We start from the raw sequence: 17,593 nt of genomic DNA, 5'->3' as shown, positions 1-17,593 counted from the left end.
ATGGACAGGGAAGCCTGGTGTGCTGCAGCCCATGGAGTCACAAAGAGTCAGATACTACTGAGCTACTGAACTGAACTGAAGGATAGCGAGAAAATCCTAAAATCTTTCAGAGAGAACAAATATCACACACAAGTGGTGAGGAATCATAATGACTTTGACCTTTTACACAGCAACCCTGGAAGCCAACAGTTAAAAACTATGACTTCAGAAATGTTGAAGGAAAAGTATTTCCAATTTAGAATTCTATACCCTACCAAACTATCCATAGGAGATGAGTAGAATAAACACATTTCAGACAAGCACCCTTCTCAGGAAGCTACTGACTTCAGCAAAATAAGAGAGTAAACCACAAAGGGGTTCCAGGAAAAGGGAACCAGACAGGGGAAAGGTCAAGAGTCAGAGGGATGACAACAGAGGAAGGGTCAAGAGGGCAGTGCTGTGTAGTGGATTGAGAATGCCATCAGTCTGGAGTGAAAAGGGGCTTCCAGAAATTAAATGGTTCTGATGTGTTTGAGCCTTTGGAAAATGTTATTGATAAGCAGGTGACAAAGAAAACTAGCCACATAAAATTCCAGGCACAAGAGAAATACTAGGTCACTATGAAAGGAAAGAAGGTTTCCCTGGTGGCTCAATGGTAAAGAATCTGCCCGCCAATGCTGGAGACACACGAATTCGAATCCTGGGTCAGGAAGATCCCCTGAAGGAGGAAATGGCAATGCACCCCAATATTCTTGCCTGGAAAATACCATGGACAGAGGAGCCGGTAGGCTACAGTTCATGTGGTCCCAAAGAGTCCAAGACAACTTAGCGAGCAAAACAAATGACGAGAAAGAAAAGGAGGAGTGGTTTTTATGCCCTCATTGTGAACAGTTGTGAAAATGTGGGGGTGGGGAGAGCTGGGCAGAGGTGTTTGGAGAGCATGCTTCTCCTTGACACTCTTGGGAAGGCCACAGAAATGTTTAAATTTGTTTTATGTTTTTTACTCTTTATAAAGTAGTCAAAAATATATTATTTATTTGGCTGCACTGGGTCTTAGTTGTGGGCAAGTGGGATCCATTTTCCTGAGCAGGTATCAAACCCAGGCCTCTGCATTTGGAGCATGGAGTCTTAGCCACTGGACGATCAGGTTCAGTTCAGTTCAGTCATGTCTGACTCCTTGCCACACCGTGGCCTGCAGCACACCAGGCTTCCCTGTCCATCACCAGCTCCCAGAGCTTGCTCAAAGTCATGTCCATCGAGTTGGTGATGCCATACAACCATCTCATCCTCTGTTATCCCTTTCTCCTGCTGCCTTCAATCTTTCCCAGCATCAGGGTCTTTTCCAATGAGTCAGTTCTTTGCATCAGGTGGCCAAAGTATTGGAGCTTCAGCTTCAGCATCAGTCCTTCCAATGAACATTCAGGACTGATTTCCTTTAGGATGGACTGGTTTGCTCTCCTCGCAGTCCAAGGGACTTGCAACAGTCTTCTCCAACACTACAGTTCAAATGCATCAATTCTTCAATGCTCAGCTTTATTTATGATCCAACTCTCACATCCATACATGACTACTGGAAAAACTATAGCTTTGACTAGATGGCCCTTTGTCAGCAAAGTAATGTCTCTGCTTTTTAATATGCTGTCTAGGTTTGCCATGGCTTTTCTTCCAAGTAGCAAGCGTCTTTTAATTTCATGGCTGCAGTCAACATCTGCAGTGATCCTGGAGCCCAAAAAAGTAAAGTCTGTCACAGTTTCCACTGTTTCCCCATCTATTTGCCATGAAGTGATGGGACCAGATGCCATGATCTTTGTTTTTTGAGTGCTGAGTTTTAAGCCAGCTTTCTCACTCTCCTCTTTCATTTTCACAAGAGGCTCTTTAGTTCCTCTTCACTTTCTGCCATAAGGGTAGTGTCATCTGCATATTTGAGGTTATTGATATTTCTCCAGGCAATCTTGTTTCCAGCTTGTGTTTCATTCAGCCCAGCATTTCACATTATGTACTCCACATGTAAGTTAAATAAGCAGGGTGACAATATATAGCCTTGACATACTCCTTTCCCAATTTGGAACCAGTCTGTTGTTACATGTACAGTTCTCATGATTGCTTCTTGACCTGCATACAGATTTCTCACGAAGCAGGTAAGGTGGTCTGGTATTCTCATCGCTTTAAGATTTTTCCACAAAAAAAGATCTTCGTGACAGATAACCACGATGATGTGATCACTCACTTAGAGACAGACATCTTGGAGTCTGAAGTCAAGTGAACTTTGACTTCAAAGGCTTTGGCGTAGTCAGTAAAGCAGTAGTAGATATTTTTCTGGAACTCTCTTGCTTTTTTGATAATCCAATGGACATTGGCAATTTGATTTCTGCTTCCTCTGCCTTTTCTAAATCCAGCTTGACCATCTGGAAGTTCTCAGCTCATGTACTGTTGAAGCGTTGATTGAAGTATTTTGAGCATTACTTTCCTAGTGTGTGAGATGAGTGCAATTGTGCGGTAGTTTGAACATTTTTTTTTTTTTTTTGGCATTGCCTTTCTTTGGGATTGGAATGAAAACTGACCTTTTACAGTCCTGTGGCCACTGTTAAGTTTTCCAAATTTGCCGGCATATTGAGTGCAGCACTTTGACAGCATTATCTTTCAGGACTTGAAATAGCTCCACTGGAATTCCATCACTTCCACTAGCTTTGTGTGTAGTGATGCTTCCTAAGGCCCACTTGACTTCGCATTCCAAGATGTCTCGCTCTAAGTGAGTGATCACACCATCGTGGTTATCTGGGTCATGAAGATCTTTTTTTGTGTGGTTCTGTGTATTCTTGTCACTTTTTCTTAATATCTTCTGCTTCTGATAGGTCCATACTGTTTCTGTCCTTTATTGTGCCCGTCTTTACATGAAATGTTCCTTTGGTTCCATGAAATGTTTCCTCTAATTTTTAAAGGAGATCCCTAGTCTTTCCCATTCTGTTTTCGTCTCTTTCTTTGCATTGATCACTGAGGAAGTCTTTCTTATCTCTCCTTGCTATTCTTTGGAACTCTGTATTCAAATGGGTACGTCTTTCCTTTTCTCCTTTGCCTTTTGCTTATCTTCTTTTCTCAGCTATTTGTAAAGCCTCCTCAGACAACCATTTTGCTTTTTTGCATTTCTTTTTCTTGGGGATGGTCTTGATCCCTGCCTCTTGTAGAATTTCACAAACCTCCATCCATAGTTCTTCAGGACTCTATCGGATCTAATCCCTTGAATCTATTTGTCACCTCTACTGTATAATCAATCATAAGGGATTCTATTTAGGTCATACCTGAATGGCCTAGTGGTTTTCTCCACTTTCTTTAAGTCTGAATTTGCCAATAAGGAGTTCATGATCTGAGCTACAGTCAGCCTCTGGGCTTATTTTTGCTGATTGTATTGAGCCTCTCGATGTTTGGCTACAAAGAATATAGTCAATCTGATTTCGGTATTGACATCTGGTGATGTCCATGTGTAGAGTTCTCTCTCTCATGTTGTAGGAAGAGGGTGTTTGCTATGACAAGTGCATTCTCTTGGCAAAACTGTTAGCCTTTACCCTGCTTCATTTTGTACTCCAAAGGCAATCTTGCCTGTTACTCCAGGTATCTCTAGATTTTCCAGTTTTGCAATCCAGTCCTGTGTGATGAAAATTACATCTTTTTTTGGTGTTAGTTCTACAAGGTCTTGTAGATCATCATAGAGGAACCGTTCAACTTCAGCTTCTTCAGCATTAGCTGTCAGGGCATAGACTTGAATTACTGTGATATTGAATGGTTTGCTTGGAAACGAACAGAGATCATACTTTCATTTCTGAGATTGTACCCAAGTATTGAATTTCAGACTCTTTTGTTGACTATGAGGGCTACTCCATTTCTTCTAAGAGATTCTTGCCCACAGTAGTAGTTACAATGGTCATCTGAATTAAACTTGCCCATTCTAGTCCATTTTAGGTCACTGATTCCTAAAATGTTGATGTACATTCTTGCCATCTCCTATTTGATCACTTCCAATTTACCTTGATTCTTGGGTTAACATTCCAGGTTCCTATGCAATATTGTTCTTTACAGCATCAGGCTTTACTTCCACCACTAGTCACATCCACAACTGGGCACTGTTTTCGCTTTGGACCATCAGGGAAGTCCCCAAAATGTCTAAATTTAATACATCAAAAACTAGTCTTCTCCAGCTGAGAAACGTAGGGGTTTCTGTCAGAAGAAAAGCTATTACAAGGGTTGGAAGTATTTGTCTCTGGGGGAGACTGGAATGTGACAGATGTTTTTCACTGGCATGTGACAGATGTTTTTCACTGTCTTCATTTCTGCGAGAATTAAACACACACACACACACCATGCACTGGCGTAACTCTGATTTTAAAATATATCAAGTTAAAAAAGTTGTGAAAACGCCTCATCGCTACACCCAGAAGACGCAGCAAACCGTCTCCACAGCAACCCAACGCGGCTCTGAAACCAGCTGCGCCACGTAGGGCCAGGCGAGGGTGACGCACTTCCGCATCTGGCCCCGCCCCTCCACCGCAGGGGCGTGGTGGTCTGGTCTTCTCTTTCCCGGCCTACGCGTGCGCAGTCTTCCGAAGCCCGGCGCCTGGGGTGCCAGTGTCCCCACGCCGCCCTGGCCGCAGCCCAACGCATTGAGAGGCACGAGAACTGCCGTGGTTTGCAGTCTGCATTCATCTCACGACTGTGCACACGTTGTCAGACGCGAGAGCGGACCCGAATCATTCTCGCCGAGGCAAGGCTGGCGGCTCCCCTCCCTGTCGGGGCGGGGCTAGGGCCGTAGCTCAGCCCTCACTCCCCTTACGTCACGGATCTGCTGGTCCTCCTGGGAGTTGTGGTTCGGGCCCGCCCCTCGGCCGTGGTCCCAGGGGGCTGCGGACTACGGGTCCCGGCAGGCCTCGCGTTGGCCCCTGAGCCCCTGGCGCCGGGGGCTTCGGGCGGCCTCAGCCAGTGGGCTCTGGCGCTACGCGGCACAGCTGAGCACCTGGCAGGTTGGCTGGCTCAGAGAAGTCTAGCTCGCGGGTTGGCCGCCCCACACACTGAGGCCGCAGCCGACCGACTGACAAACTCGGCCCTTCTCTGGCCCCCGGAGCCTAGGCGCAGAACGGCCCGGACGCAAACTTCCGGGCAAGTGGAAGGGTCGACAGGGCCACCAGGCCCAGGGTCGGCAGCGGCGGGAGCCCGGGGAGGTTTCCCGAGGAAGGTGACGAATGACGGGCGGGACGCACCCGAACGAGTGAGGAAGGGGTCACTTTCAGGGTGGGCGCCCGGCTCAGCCTGTCCAGCCCCGCCCCCCCGCAGGCCAGCTGCTGGAGTCCAAGGCGCAGCGCTGAGCTCTGACGTCGGCTGAGCCGGGTCCGCCAGCCTTCCGGTCCCTACCCCGGCGGCCCTAGACCCTCGGAGCCCTGCAGGGTAGGAGGCAGGCCCTTGGGGCAGCTCTGGGGTCGTGAGCGTGGGCCGGGCATGGGCGTGCAGACAAACCAGCGAGGCGCTGATTGTGCGTCTTGGCATTCCCCCCGCCTCCACCGCCGCCGCAGGGTCTGATGGCTCAGGGCTTGAGCCAAAGGTTAAAGGCCAACCCCCAAGTCTCCAGGCTTCAGGGCTGCAGCCCACCTGTCTGTAGGCGGGCGGGGGGCGATTGGACAGCTAGATAAGAGAGCTCTTGAGGGGCTCAGATTTTGTCTGATCCCGCGTCAGAGAGGTTTTGCTTGTTTTTGAATGTGTCTAGGGTGTTGGGGTGTGAATAATCCTGCCTCTCTCCTTTTGAGTTCAGAACCAATAGAGAAAATAAGTAAAGGTGCCAGACAGGCTCCTGGTGGGCATCAGCGGGGCAGGGGTTGCCGCAGCGTTACAGTGGAAACACTGGCACACCAGGTCCTTCCTGGCAGGTCCCCTCCTCGCTCTCTCCCTCTGGCCTGTTGCTCCAGGTGCAACAAGTACCTGAATATCATGCTCCCGCCCAAGACTGGCCCTGTGCAGTGGTTGGGTGGTGACTGCTCTGTCTGCAGAGTGCCTGAGGGGTTCTGTCTGGGTCGCCAGAATTAGGGTGATGGCCTCCCTCTACTTCCTTTAGGCCTTCTTCCAGCAGGTGACTGACAGGCCAGACTCCCTGGCCACTCAGGATGTCCACCTCGGCTTCAGCCAGAGCTGCCACATGACTGGAGCCTGTGATTCGCCAAGTCTTGCCAGTTGACTGTGCCACACGTGGTGCGGATTTAAACTCCATCATTAGACCAGCCGGAGGTGCCCAGAAAGGAGTGGCAGCCTCTGGTGGCCAGCATTCAGCACCCAAGTTGATTCTTCTCAATAAAGACAGTTTGCCAACTTCCTAGCTAAATGGGATTTACTCTTTGCAGCTTTTTAAAGTTTTTTTCATAAAATAATCAAAATAGTGCAAATACTTTATTTCTATATTGTCTAAACGTGTGCTTTAGAAATACTTCTGCCTTCCAAAGAGAAACTAGTAAACCAATAGAGCAGACCCAGGTGTCCACCCATTTGGTTGGAGTGGTAAATGCTAAAAGTGTAAGACTGCCTTTTAAAACCCATTTTTCCCCAGACCTGCTGACTGGCTACCTGTTTGGTTTGCTGTGCTTTGTGTCAGCCATGGATTCCAATCTCCAACAGGAAATCTTGGTGGCTGAGCACAATTGTGACCCGAGAAACAGCAGCTAAGCATTTGGGATGCTGACAAGAGGCTGGTGTATACGCTAAGGTAAGTGCCAGCTGCTCATGCCCTGAGTGCCTCTGTGTTCGCACTTCGCCGTGTCCGACTGTTGGCGACCCCATGAATTGCTGGTCATCAGGCACCTCTGTCCATAAAGTTTTCCAGGCAAGAATACTAGAGTGGGTTGCATTTCCTACTCCAGGGGATCTTCTCCACTGAGGGATGGAACCCCCATCTCCTTTGTCTCCTGCATTGGCAGGATTCTTTAGCATCGCACCACCTGGGAAACCCTCAGGGTCATCATAAACCTTTGCAGCGACAGCCTTTGGGGGTTCTGGTGCCACCAGGTGCCTGGGTTGTAAGCTCTGAGGAAGATGTTAGAGTACTGTGTTTCTGCCAAAAGGAGAAAAAGGAAGAGCGCTCTGGGTGAATTTCTCACTGAAACAAGAGTTCCTTTCCTCCCTATCCCCTCCCTTCCCCTGACCCCGGTCTATTTCCCACTTGCCATCCCCTCCCTTCACACCCTGGGAGACCTTCTGAGGTGAGATAGTGAGCCCTGATTGTGGAAGGGCTGGGGACCTGGGGGTCACATGAGCATGAATGGCCATGTCCTGCGTCTTGGTGACAACAATGACAAAGACCAGGCAGGGAGGCAGGTGGCAGAGTAGCAGAGAGGCCTGGAAAGCCTCTGGGCTGCTTCACGGGTGTCCTACAATGCTGTGCCCAAGCATCAAGGTCTGGGAGCCAGGAGGGCAAGCAGGGGGCATTGTTGGGGGCCCTGCTCAGACCCAGCTGGGGTGATGCCAGGCTGGGTGGAGGTGCTGTGGTACAGGATCCACCTGGGCACCTGGGGTGGAGTGCGGAGGGGAGGACTGCTCTTCTCTGTTCACTCTCTTCCTTCAGGGGCACTGGTCTGAGTGGGAGAAAGCCCGAGGCTCAGCGTGTCCATTCAGCTCTGTCCCCCATGGGCTAGTGGGCTCCCAGGGGCACATACTTAGGGAGCATGGCAGGTTGCTGGCTAGCACTGGAGAACTGCCTGGCCGTGCTATAAATAGGGATGTGAACACGACAGGTGCTGGTCAGAGGCACTTCTTGTGACAGGCTGGACTTTGCTGGTGACCTAGTAGAGCCACTGCTGGCTGAGTCTTGGTCCTCTTTTCCCACAGACCTTGCTGGACACCTTCCACCCCCAACCATTCTCTGCCCATCCCCCTGAGGGCAGAGCCAGGCACTGGCCACACCTGCTCTCCTGCTTAAGGTGTCCAATAACCCTAAGTCTTGTTGGAGACAGTCTGCGGCCCATGGCCAGTGGATCTGTAGGCCTACAGGAAGGGTGGGTGCAGCAGCCGGCCAGGTGGGCTGAGAGGCTGGGCTCACAGGCTACAGAATAACTGTGGTGCTGACTCTTGGGAGAGTGCACTTTCCTGCCCCTTTATCTCAGTCCAGGGCCAGTTTCTGGGCCTTGCAGGTGGCATGTCCCCTGTGAGCAGGCACTCTCGCTGCCTGTCGGCCCATACTTGTTTGGGTATGTGGCTGCCTGGCTGACTAGCTCAGCAGGAACGCCTGGGAAGAGTAGGGGGCAGCTCAGCCCTGCCCGGGAGCCATGGCAACCCTGGAGGCTCCCTGAAGGGCAATGCCTCCTCCCTGCCGTTGGGCCAGTGGCTTAGGCTGGGCTGCCCTGCCCGCTTGCACATGAGTGGCAGTTGCTGACAGAGAGACGCCAGGCAGGAGGCAGAGGCCACACGTGAACAGCCCTCTGACAAGGCAGCAGCCCACAGGCTCTGCCCTTGTCTGGGGCTCGCTGGCACCAAAGAGCCACAGGCATCCTCATGTGGGCTTCTCGCTGTGGCTAGCAGGACAGGAAAACCCTGGTGCCCCGTCTTCAGTAGGTCCAGAGGCCATGGGGAGAGGGTGGCTGGAGGGCAGCGGGAGCAGGAGGCCTCATAGCCCCTGCGGGGCAGCCGTCAGGTGAAGGAGCAGCGGGGTGTCTTGCTGAGACTAGGCCTCGAGTCGGGAAAGACTCGTCATTTTGGATGGTCCACCTGTATCTGGAAGCCCTGGCGGTCCTGGGCGGGGTGAGGAGGGAGTGAGCACAGGCACCTGTGGGGGCAGGGGAGGACTCGTAGAAGGCTGAGCTGGCTGAGCAGTTCATACCACTGAGAATCTGAGGGTCATTCACTTGGACTCTAGGCTGGGTGTGGCCCAGGAGCCTTGCCCTGTAGGCAGTGCCCCTCCCCTGCATACTCTGTGCCCGGCGCTGGCCTGCAGGTGTGACTGAACAGAGGGTGGCCGTCAGGTGACCTGTGAGCTCAGGCCTGGGATGCTGATTGTTAGGCTGGGGTTACGGGGGGTGGTCCAGGTGCAGGGGTAACACGTGGGTCTCCTTCCCTGTTGCTGGCCGAGCCTTGGGCTGGCCTGGCGGCCTATGGCTGCTCTGAGCCACTGGACACTAGAGGGAGCCGCTATACCCCAGCAGGCCTCAGGCTCTCCTGGCCTTCCAGGAGCCCTGCAGTGCAGTGAGTTTCGTTCAGGGATCCAGGCCTGCATCTTCCCCAGCCTTGGGGTCCTCATGCTGGGGAGGCAGTCTCCAGAGATGGAGGGGTGACTGCTGTCTTACTGTCCTGGGCCCCCGAAATCCCTCCCTCTTCACTACTATCTTGAGGGGCCCCGAGTCCCCTCCCACTTCAGGTTCTATTGCTTTAAACTCTTGGGGGTTGTTCAAATCCATTCATGTTAAACCAATTTTATTGAGGAATCACATAATACCAGGAGGCACAGGTCATGAGTAATCCAGCTTTGCAAAGTGAACACGTGTAATTGGCACCCAGATGGGGAAATAGCATGTCCCCAGTTCCAAGCCCCGGTGACTGCCTCAGCCACTGTCGCCCTGCCTCCAACGCCCTGGGTTTGCTTGTTCTGTTGTTGAGCTTCCTATTGGTGGGGTCAGGTACACTGCTCCTCTCCTTCAGCGTCTGTTTGTGAGCTCTGTTGTGTAGTGTGGTGGGTCATGGTCCTTTGAAAGTAAATCTTGTCAGGACCCGGTTCACCCTTGAGCCTGCAAGGCGGGCCCTGCTGTGAACAGTGCCTCCTCCTGCCTGGGGTGGCCAGGCCACACCTCTCAGAAGAAGGCCCAGCAGTGAGGTCCAAGTGATGGCGCACTGCTCACTGGGCTGTGAGTAGCATCAGTCCCCAAGTGTGTTAGGTGCTGGAGGTACCCAGGGTTTTCCTGTTTTCTGTCAGATAGTCTGCTTTGTGCATGAGGTCAGCAGGCTCTCTTTCCTCACTCTGGGTACACCAGACTTAAGTGCCGGCCAGTGTTTCTTAGGAAAGTTTTGTCTTACCTTGCATATTGATGTCTGCAGTCCTAGTAGCCGCCCCCGCTCCCCATGCCAGCCACCCAGAACCTGATCTGCTGGTGTGTAGACCTCCTGACCAGATCTTATTCCCTGGTCCCTGGGGATCTGAAGTCCCTTCACCAGGACTGCCCTCACACTACTGCTCCAGCTCCCCGCAGCTGCTGGGGAAGGGGTCGCTTTCCAGAGAGGTGTCCCACCTGCCCTCCAGCCTTAGGGCATTCCAACGTGCCCCCTCCCCCACACTGGTTTCCGTCTCTCCCTGGCAGTCTTCTGGTGTGACCTCGTGAGGCTTTCTCCATGTGGCCCGATGTTCCCCTCTCCACGCAGGTCTCCACCATGGACCCAGACCCCCAAGCGGGCGTGCAGGTGGGCATGCGCGTGGTGCGCGGCGTGGACTGGAAGTGGGGCCAGCAGGACGGCGGCGAGGGTGGCGTGGGCACGGTGGTGGAGCTCGGCCGCCACGGCAGCCCTTCGACCCCTGACCGCACAGTGGTCGTGCAGTGGGACCACGGCACCCGCACCAACTACCGCGCTGGCTACCAGGGCGCACATGACCTGCTGCTCTATGACAACGCCCAAATCGGTCGGTGCGGGCCCAGGGGCGGGACTGGGGCGGAGCTGGGCTGGGGGCGGGGCCGGCGGCACACCTGACGCTGCGCCCCGCAGGCGTCCGCCACCCCAACATCATCTGCGACTGCTGCAAGAAGCACGGGCTGCGGGGCATGCGCTGGAAATGCCGTATCTGCTTCGACTACGACCTCTGCACGCAGTGCTACATGCACAACAAGCACGACCTGGCCCACGCCTTCGAGCGCTATGAGACGGCCCACTCGCGCCCGTGAGTCCCCCCAGCCTTCCCAGTGTCCCACCCCACCGGCCAGCGTCCAGGGCTTCCTGAGAATGCCTCCGACACATGACGAGCCTCAGTCCGAGAGGGCTGGAGCTGCCTCCTGCTGACTGCTCTGCTGCAGGTCAGGTCTGTCCTGAGCCATTTCCTGGAGGAGTGACCAGGCTCGTGATCACCCCAGGGGCTTGAGCATTGACACCAGCCCTCACCCCCTACAGAAGGCGACTGTGTCCACCTAGCAGGTCTGCGGAGGTCGGTGCTGTGGATGGGGTCTCCTCACCCTGTCCCTTCCTCTCGCCAGGCTCTCACTGGCCCCCCAGTGTTGCCTGACTGGGGCTCTGAGAGTGGCCTGTGTGGGGTGTGCTGCTTGCATCTGCTGTGGTCAGGATGGCCCATGCTAGGGAGAATGGGCACCCAGAGGCGCACCCCCGCCCCCTGCACTGTCGCCCTCACCTCCTTGACACCCCCACCCGGGGAGGGGAGGGATGTGCTGGCTAGCGAGGGAGCTGGGAGCAGCCATCCGACACCTCTGGTCAAGCCTGCCTTCCTCACGCCAGCGTTTCCCACATGCTGAACCCTCCCCAGGCCAGGCCAGGTGCTGAGCTCTGGGCATAGCTCTGACAGGATACCTAGCTCTCCAGGAGGTGGCAGATGTGGTGTGACCACACACAGGAACCATGCGGTGAGGGTGGGCCTGGAGCACCCGTCCAACCTGGTGTCATGAAAGGCCCCTGGAGGGAACCAGTCGGCAGCCCCACTCAAGGTCCAGTGTGGAGGGCACTGGCCTGGGGGGCCTTCTGTTCCAGGGGAAGAGAACCCGGAGTGGGAATGGGGAGCAGGGCTGCTAGAGCAGAGGGTCTGCTCCTGGGACTACTGCCCTTCATGGCCTGGGACCCACTCTGTCTCCTGTAGGGTCATGCTGAGTCCCCGCCAGGGCCTCCCAAGGATCCCGTTAAGGGGCATCTTCCAAGGGGCGAAGGTGGTTCGGGGCCCCGACTGGGAGTGGGGCTCACAGGATGGTGAGTGAGAGGGCGGGAAGGTGGGGGTTTCACAGGATGTTGGGTGGTGGGTGGGAAGGTGGGGGGGCGGTTGTGGGAGGCGGTTGCCACCAGCTGTGGCTCATCCTTGTGGCGTGGGTTTACCCTGCTGGTGGGGCCACTGTCTTCCCAGGAGGAGAAGGGAAGCCAGGCCGAGTGGTGGACATCCGTGGCTGGGATGTGGAGACAGGCCGGAGCGTGGCCAGTGTGACGTGGGCTGATGGCACCACCAACGTGTACCGTGTGGGCCACAAGGGCAAGGTGGACCTCAAGTGTGTGGGCGAGGCTGCTGGCGGCTTCTATTACAGGGAGCACCTCCCAAGGCTTGGTATGGGTGGCCGTCCACCACGTGCCCCCCCCATTTGCCCTCCGTCCTGCCCTGGACCTGGGGGTGGTCTCTGGAGTCATTGAGGTGAGTGGTGTGGGCAGAAGGAACCGCCTGAGCCAACCCTGCTGCACCCCCCACCCCCAGGCAAGCCCGCAGAGCTGCAGCGCAGGGTCAGTGCTGACGGCCAGCCCTTCCAACGTGGGGACAAGGTCAAGTGTCTGCTGGACACGGACGTGCTGAGGGAGATGCAGGAAGGCCACGGCGGGTGGAACCCCCGGATGGCCAAGGTGAGATGCCCCACCTGGTGAGTTCCCGTGCCCACCCTCCCCATGTCCTCTGGCCCCCCCGCCCTCCCTGCTCCACCTGGCCACTGCCTCCATGACCCGCCACAGTTTATCGGACAGACGGGCACCGTGCACCGCATCACAGACCGTGGGGACGTGCGTGTGCAGTTCAGCCACAAGACCCGCTGGACCTTCCACCCTGGGGCTCTCACCAAGGTGCATGGGGGGGCTGAGCTGAGCCCCTTCTGCTCACTTCTGCACCCCCTTTCATGTACCTTCTTGGCCCTGGGAGTGCCTTCCTCTAGCCCTGAAGTACGAGGTCAGGGCCTGGTGGGTTTAAAGGGGATTCAGTCCACGAAGAGGGACCTAGATGTGAAGGGGAGGCCCAGGGTGTTGTTGGAAGTGGGGAGCAGGAGACCAGGCCCCAGCATGTGTTCTGAGGGCCAGGGGAGCTTTGCAGGCTGCAGGTGGCATGGTTGGGCAGAGTTCCTAGAATGCTCCCGGGTGCTGCCTGAAGGGTGGGAAGGCCCCTTAGGACAGGGGTGGATCCTTAGGACACCACCCTGGATTAGGGTGGGGCATGGTGGGAGCTGTTTGAGAAGCAGCATTTCTCAGAAGCAGGAGGGAGGAGGTGGAGGGCAGGTGGCAGAGCATCCGGTGATGGCCCCTGGAGAGAATGCAGAGCCAGCACTCAGCTCAAGCTGGGGACACCTGGGACATGTGGGCCTTCAAGGAGGGGTTGTGGTGGGGTCACAGGACAGGTGGTTTATAGAGTGAGTTCTGTCTGAGCAGGTGAGGGTAGGTGTGGATAAAGTTGCCAGGGAAGGTTTAGGGTGCGGGAGGAGCAGCCCCTGGCCCCGCCATGTTCAGGCTCTGTCCCCAGTCATCCTGGCGCCCCTCCTCCAAGCTTGACTGGGCTGGTCTTGGCCATACTGCCCACCCCTCCATCAGCCCGTGGTGAGGCCTGCCCCAGCCTGAACACCCCTGAGCTGGCTCTGACCATCACCCCCGTGGCTCTCAGGCTGGGCCGGCAGGGCTGTCCTGGTCACCTGTCACCCTTATTGGGTGAGACCCTCTGGTTGTGTTTTCAGGCAGGGGCTGGGGTCCCGATGAGGTGGAACTGAACGAGGGTGGGGGCCTTTCTGCTCTCCGACTCTGGGCAACCATGCCCGCTGGGGCTCCTCATGTGCTTCTCTCGTGCTCCTCTGTCACTCAGCAAAACTGCCTGGTGGGTGAGGTGGTGCGGGTTATCGACGACCTTGACACGGTGAAGCGGCTGCAGGCTGGCCATGGGGAGTGGACTGATGACATGGCCCCTGTGAGTCTCCCACCCTTACTTCCATGCCTATCACACTTACCCCTGGGAGGCACGCTTGTGACCCCACCCTCTCCTCATTCAGGCTCTGGGCCGCATTGGGAGAGTGCTGAAGGTTTTCGGAGATGGGAACGTGGGTGTGCTGGTCAGTGGGAAGCTGTGGACCTTCAGCCCCTCCTGCCTGGTGGCCTACCGGCCTGAGGAAGATGCCAACCTGGACGTAGCTGGGCGAGCCCGGGAGAACAAAAGTGAGGGCATCCAGTGACCAGCTGGTTGGGGCAGGGCTGCCCTGGCCACCACTGACCCTCAATCCCACCTTCCCCAGGCTCCCTGAGCGTTGTCCTGGACAAGCTTCGAGCCCAGAAGAGTGACCTGGAGCACCCAGGGAGGCTGGTGGTGGAGGTGGCTCTGGGCAATGTCGCCCGGGCTCTGGACCTGCTGCGGCGGCACCCGGAACAGGCGAGCCCGAGACCTGCCTCCCGGCCCAGCCAGCCCCAGTGAGGGGGCCAAGGGCCAGGGACTGACCCTCTGCCTCTCCCGGCAGGTGGACACCAAGAATCAGGGCAGGACTGCCCTGCAGATGGCCACCTACCTAGGCCAGGTGGAGCTGGTGCGGCTGCTGCTGCAGGCTCAGGCGGGCATTGACCTGCCGGATGACGAGGGCAACACAGCACTGCACTATGCAGCCCTGGGGTGAGGCCCGGCCAGAGTGCGAGGGGGCTGGGCCTACAGGTCCAGTCAGTGGGCACAACGCCCCTCCTGCTTCCTCTCCTGCCAGGAACCAGCCCGAGGCTGCCCGGGTACTCTTGAGCTCAGGCTGTGGGGCCAATGCTCTGAACAGCACTCGGAGCTCAGCACTGCATGTGGCCGTGCAGAGGGGCTTCCTGGAGGTGGTGAAGGTCCTCTGTGAGCGTGGCTGTGACGTCAACCTGCCTGTGAGTGCTGGGTCCCCTGGCTCTGGCCCTGGGGTCAAGGAGGTCGTGGCTGAGACCTCTTTGCCAAGTGATCACTGGCCTACCACCGGCAGGATGCCCATGCTGACACACCCCTGCACTGCGCCATCTCAGCGGGCACTGGTGCCAGCGGCATTGTGGAGGTCCTCACCGAGGTGCCGGGCATCGATGTCACTGCCACCAACAGCCAGGGCTTCACCCTGCTGCACCACGCATCCCTCAAAGGCCACACACTGTGAGTTTGGGGTGACACACAGCTCCTGCTGTGCCACTGGGCCACGGGGTCGCCCCCGACCCCAGAGGCATCTCCCTGCTCCCACAGAGCTGTCAGGAGGATTCTGGCGCGGGCCCGGCAGCTGGTGGACGCCAAGAAGGAGGATGGGTTCACGGCACTGCACCTGGCCGCCTTCAACAACCACAGGGAGGTGGCCCAAGTTCTTATCCGAGAGGTGTGGACAGAGTCCCCTGGGCCATGGACTGGGGTGTCAGGGCCCACCAGGGTCCCTGGGTTGAGCCCGTGCCCACCCCTCCCCAGGGCCACTGTGATGTGAACGCTCGCAACCGTAAGCTGCAGTCTCCGCTGCACCTGGCTGTGCAGCAGGCCCACGTGGGGCTGGTGCCACTGCTGGTGGATGCCGGCTGCAGCATCAACGCGGAGGATGAGGAGGGGGACACAGCTCTGCACGTGGCCCTGCAGCGCCACCAGCTGCTGCCTCTGGCAGCTGATGGGGGCGCAGGGGACCCGGGTCCCCTGCAGCTGCTGTCCAGGGTGAGGAATTGTGACTCTGGGTGCTGGGGAGGGGGACGCAGAACTGGGCCACAGGTTCCTCTGCCCTCTCTGCCCTCAGGATGGCCAGACCAAGCCTCGTAGGGTGGGCAGGCTGGGCCACAGTGGTTTGTTCTGTGACCCTGGTCACCACTGCTGGCCCAATGTTCCTGAGAGTCTGACCAGCTTGGGAGAGGGAGTGGGGTCTAGTAGGGCTTGGCCCTGCCATAGGCCGAGTGGTGTGTCAGAACACGGCCTCCATGCCACCAGCTGCCCAGTGGGGCCCTTTGCCTTTGGCTCCAGGGGCCTCAGGGAGCAGGTGCTCAGGCCTCTGCAGCCAGGTACCAGCCGAGGCTTCCTTCAGGCCAGCATTTCCAGGCGATCGCCCTCACCAGCGTCTGTCCTGCCATCCAGCTACAGGCCTCGGGCCTTCCAGGCAGCGCGGAGCTGACGGCGGGCGCAGCGATCGCCTACTTCTTAGCGCTGGAGGGCGCCGACCTGAGCTATGCCAACCACCGCGGCCGGAGCCCCCTGGACCTGGCTGCTGAGGGTCGCCTGCTCAAAGCCCTGCAGGGCTGTGCTCAGCGCTTCCGGTGAGCCGGCGGGGCGGGGGGCGGGCTCGAAGCTCCGGGCCCTTTCAAGACCCCTGTCCCCACGCAGGGAGCGGCAGGCTGGCGGCGGTGGCAGCGGGGGCTCGGCCCAGGGCCCAAGACTGGTGCTCAGTGCTCCGAACACTGTGACCAACCTGCATGTGGCCGCGCCGACGGGGCCCGAGGCCGCCGAGTGCCTAGTGTGCTCGGAGCTGGCGCTGCTGGTGCTGTTCTCGCCCTGCCAGCATCGCACAGTGTGCGAGGGTGAGTGCGGGGTGGGGAGGGGGGCGTGGCAGCCGGGCTGGACGGCCCCTCAGTCAACCGTGGCCTCCCCCTGCAGAGTGCGCACGCAGGATGAAGAAGTGCATCAGGTGCCAGGTGGTCATCAGCAAGAAGCTGCGCCCAGGTGGGGCCCGGCGCCCGCCCCGCCCCACTGCCCCCTGGTGTGGGCCGCTGCACCCGCCCGCGGCCCTGCCCGCTGCCCGCGGCCCCGCCCCCTTTCGTGGCTCACATTCTGTTCGCGGTTCTCTCGCAAGACCTCGGCCCCGAGCCCCCGCCCCTGACCTGGACCTCTTCCGCAGACGGCACGGAGGTGGTGAGCGCAGCCCCCGCGCCCGGCCCGCCGCGGCAGCTGGTGGAGGAGCTGCAGAGCCGCTACCGGCAGATGGAGGAGCGCATCACCTGTCCGATTTGCATCGACAGCCACATCCGCCTCGTGTTCCAGTGTGGCCATGGCGCGTGCGCGCCCTGCGGCGCGGCGCTCAGCGCCTGCCCCATCTGCCGCCAGCCCATCCGCGACCGCATCCAGATCTTCGTGTAGCCCGCGCCCCCCGCCTCGTTCCGGGGCCATGCCCCCGCGGCCACCCTCGCGAGCCCTTTCTCTGTGTTTTATAAAAAGATTGCTGGACTTTGTGTCTGGTTGCCTGTCTGGGGCGGGGCCGTGCGGGTCCCCTACCGCGGACCGTTCTGACCGCACCCCTTACACCGTTGGCCCAGCGCTGGGTTCTGCGATTTGGCCAGAGGCCTTGCAAGGCCTCTCCCGACCCGCGTATTCTGCCCTTCTTCCCAGGACTCACGGGTCCAGAGTGCGGCCTGGACCCTGGCCAGAAAGAACGGGGCCCCAGGCTTGCGGTGTCGTCCAGAGGCACTGAGTGGACCGAAACCCCAGCAATAGCCACCTCCCTGCCCCTGGGGTGGGCTACAGAGTCGGGTTTTGGCTAAAGCAGGACCTGGTCTCGCGGCAAACTGTGCGGTCCTGGCTAAGTGGGGAGTTGGGCGAGGCCTCCGGTTTCAAGCCAGGAGCCCCAGCAGGGTCTCAGGACCGCTGAGCGTGGGCGGAATACGGATCTGGGGAGAGGGCAGGACTTAGGACGGAGAGGGTCGGTGTGTTGGCTCGAACTTAGTCATGAAGTGAGGGAGGAGGACTGCCCTCGTCTGGACCCAGCGGCCGGGC

The 17,593-nt window shown here is 57.5% G+C and overlaps 1 protein-coding gene across 10 annotated transcripts; it reads left to right on the top strand.

Annotated features, from left to right (window-relative positions):
* Nucleotides 1-4,850: 4,850 nt before the first annotated feature.
* On the top strand, nucleotides 4,851-17,047 carry MIB2 (MIB E3 ubiquitin protein ligase 2). 10 transcript variants are annotated; one of them, XM_065935947.1, is made up of 20 exons: nucleotides 4,851-5,124; nucleotides 6,625-6,712; nucleotides 10,348-10,603; nucleotides 10,687-10,858; nucleotides 11,780-11,886; nucleotides 12,038-12,232; nucleotides 12,377-12,519; nucleotides 12,625-12,732; nucleotides 13,733-13,834; nucleotides 13,917-14,079; nucleotides 14,157-14,290; nucleotides 14,376-14,524; nucleotides 14,610-14,766; nucleotides 14,859-15,019; nucleotides 15,107-15,233; nucleotides 15,320-15,553; nucleotides 15,965-16,143; nucleotides 16,211-16,404; nucleotides 16,481-16,546; nucleotides 16,722-17,047. In XM_065935947.1, the coding sequence occupies exons 3-20, from the start codon at nucleotides 10,357-10,359 to the stop codon at nucleotides 16,958-16,960; spliced, it is 2,877 nt and encodes a 958-aa protein (XP_065792019.1). In that variant the 5' UTR covers nucleotides 4,851-5,124; nucleotides 6,625-6,712; nucleotides 10,348-10,356; the 3' UTR covers nucleotides 16,961-17,047. The 10 variants fall into 10 exon arrangements, with proteins under 10 accessions (XP_065792019.1, XP_065792014.1, XP_065792017.1 ...); XM_065935942.1 differs by having other exon boundaries at nucleotides 6,557-6,712; XM_065935945.1 differs by having other exon boundaries at nucleotides 6,071-6,712.
* Nucleotides 17,048-17,593: the final 546 nt, after the last annotated feature.

The sequence above is a fragment of the Muntiacus reevesi genome, chromosome 5, assembly GCF_963930625.1.
Source record: "Muntiacus reevesi chromosome 5, mMunRee1.1, whole genome shotgun sequence".
NCBI lineage: Eukaryota > Metazoa > Chordata > Mammalia > Artiodactyla > Cervidae > Muntiacus > Muntiacus reevesi.
The sequence above is the reverse complement of the archived record's forward strand: the minus strand, read 5'-3'. Positions and strand labels throughout refer to the sequence as shown.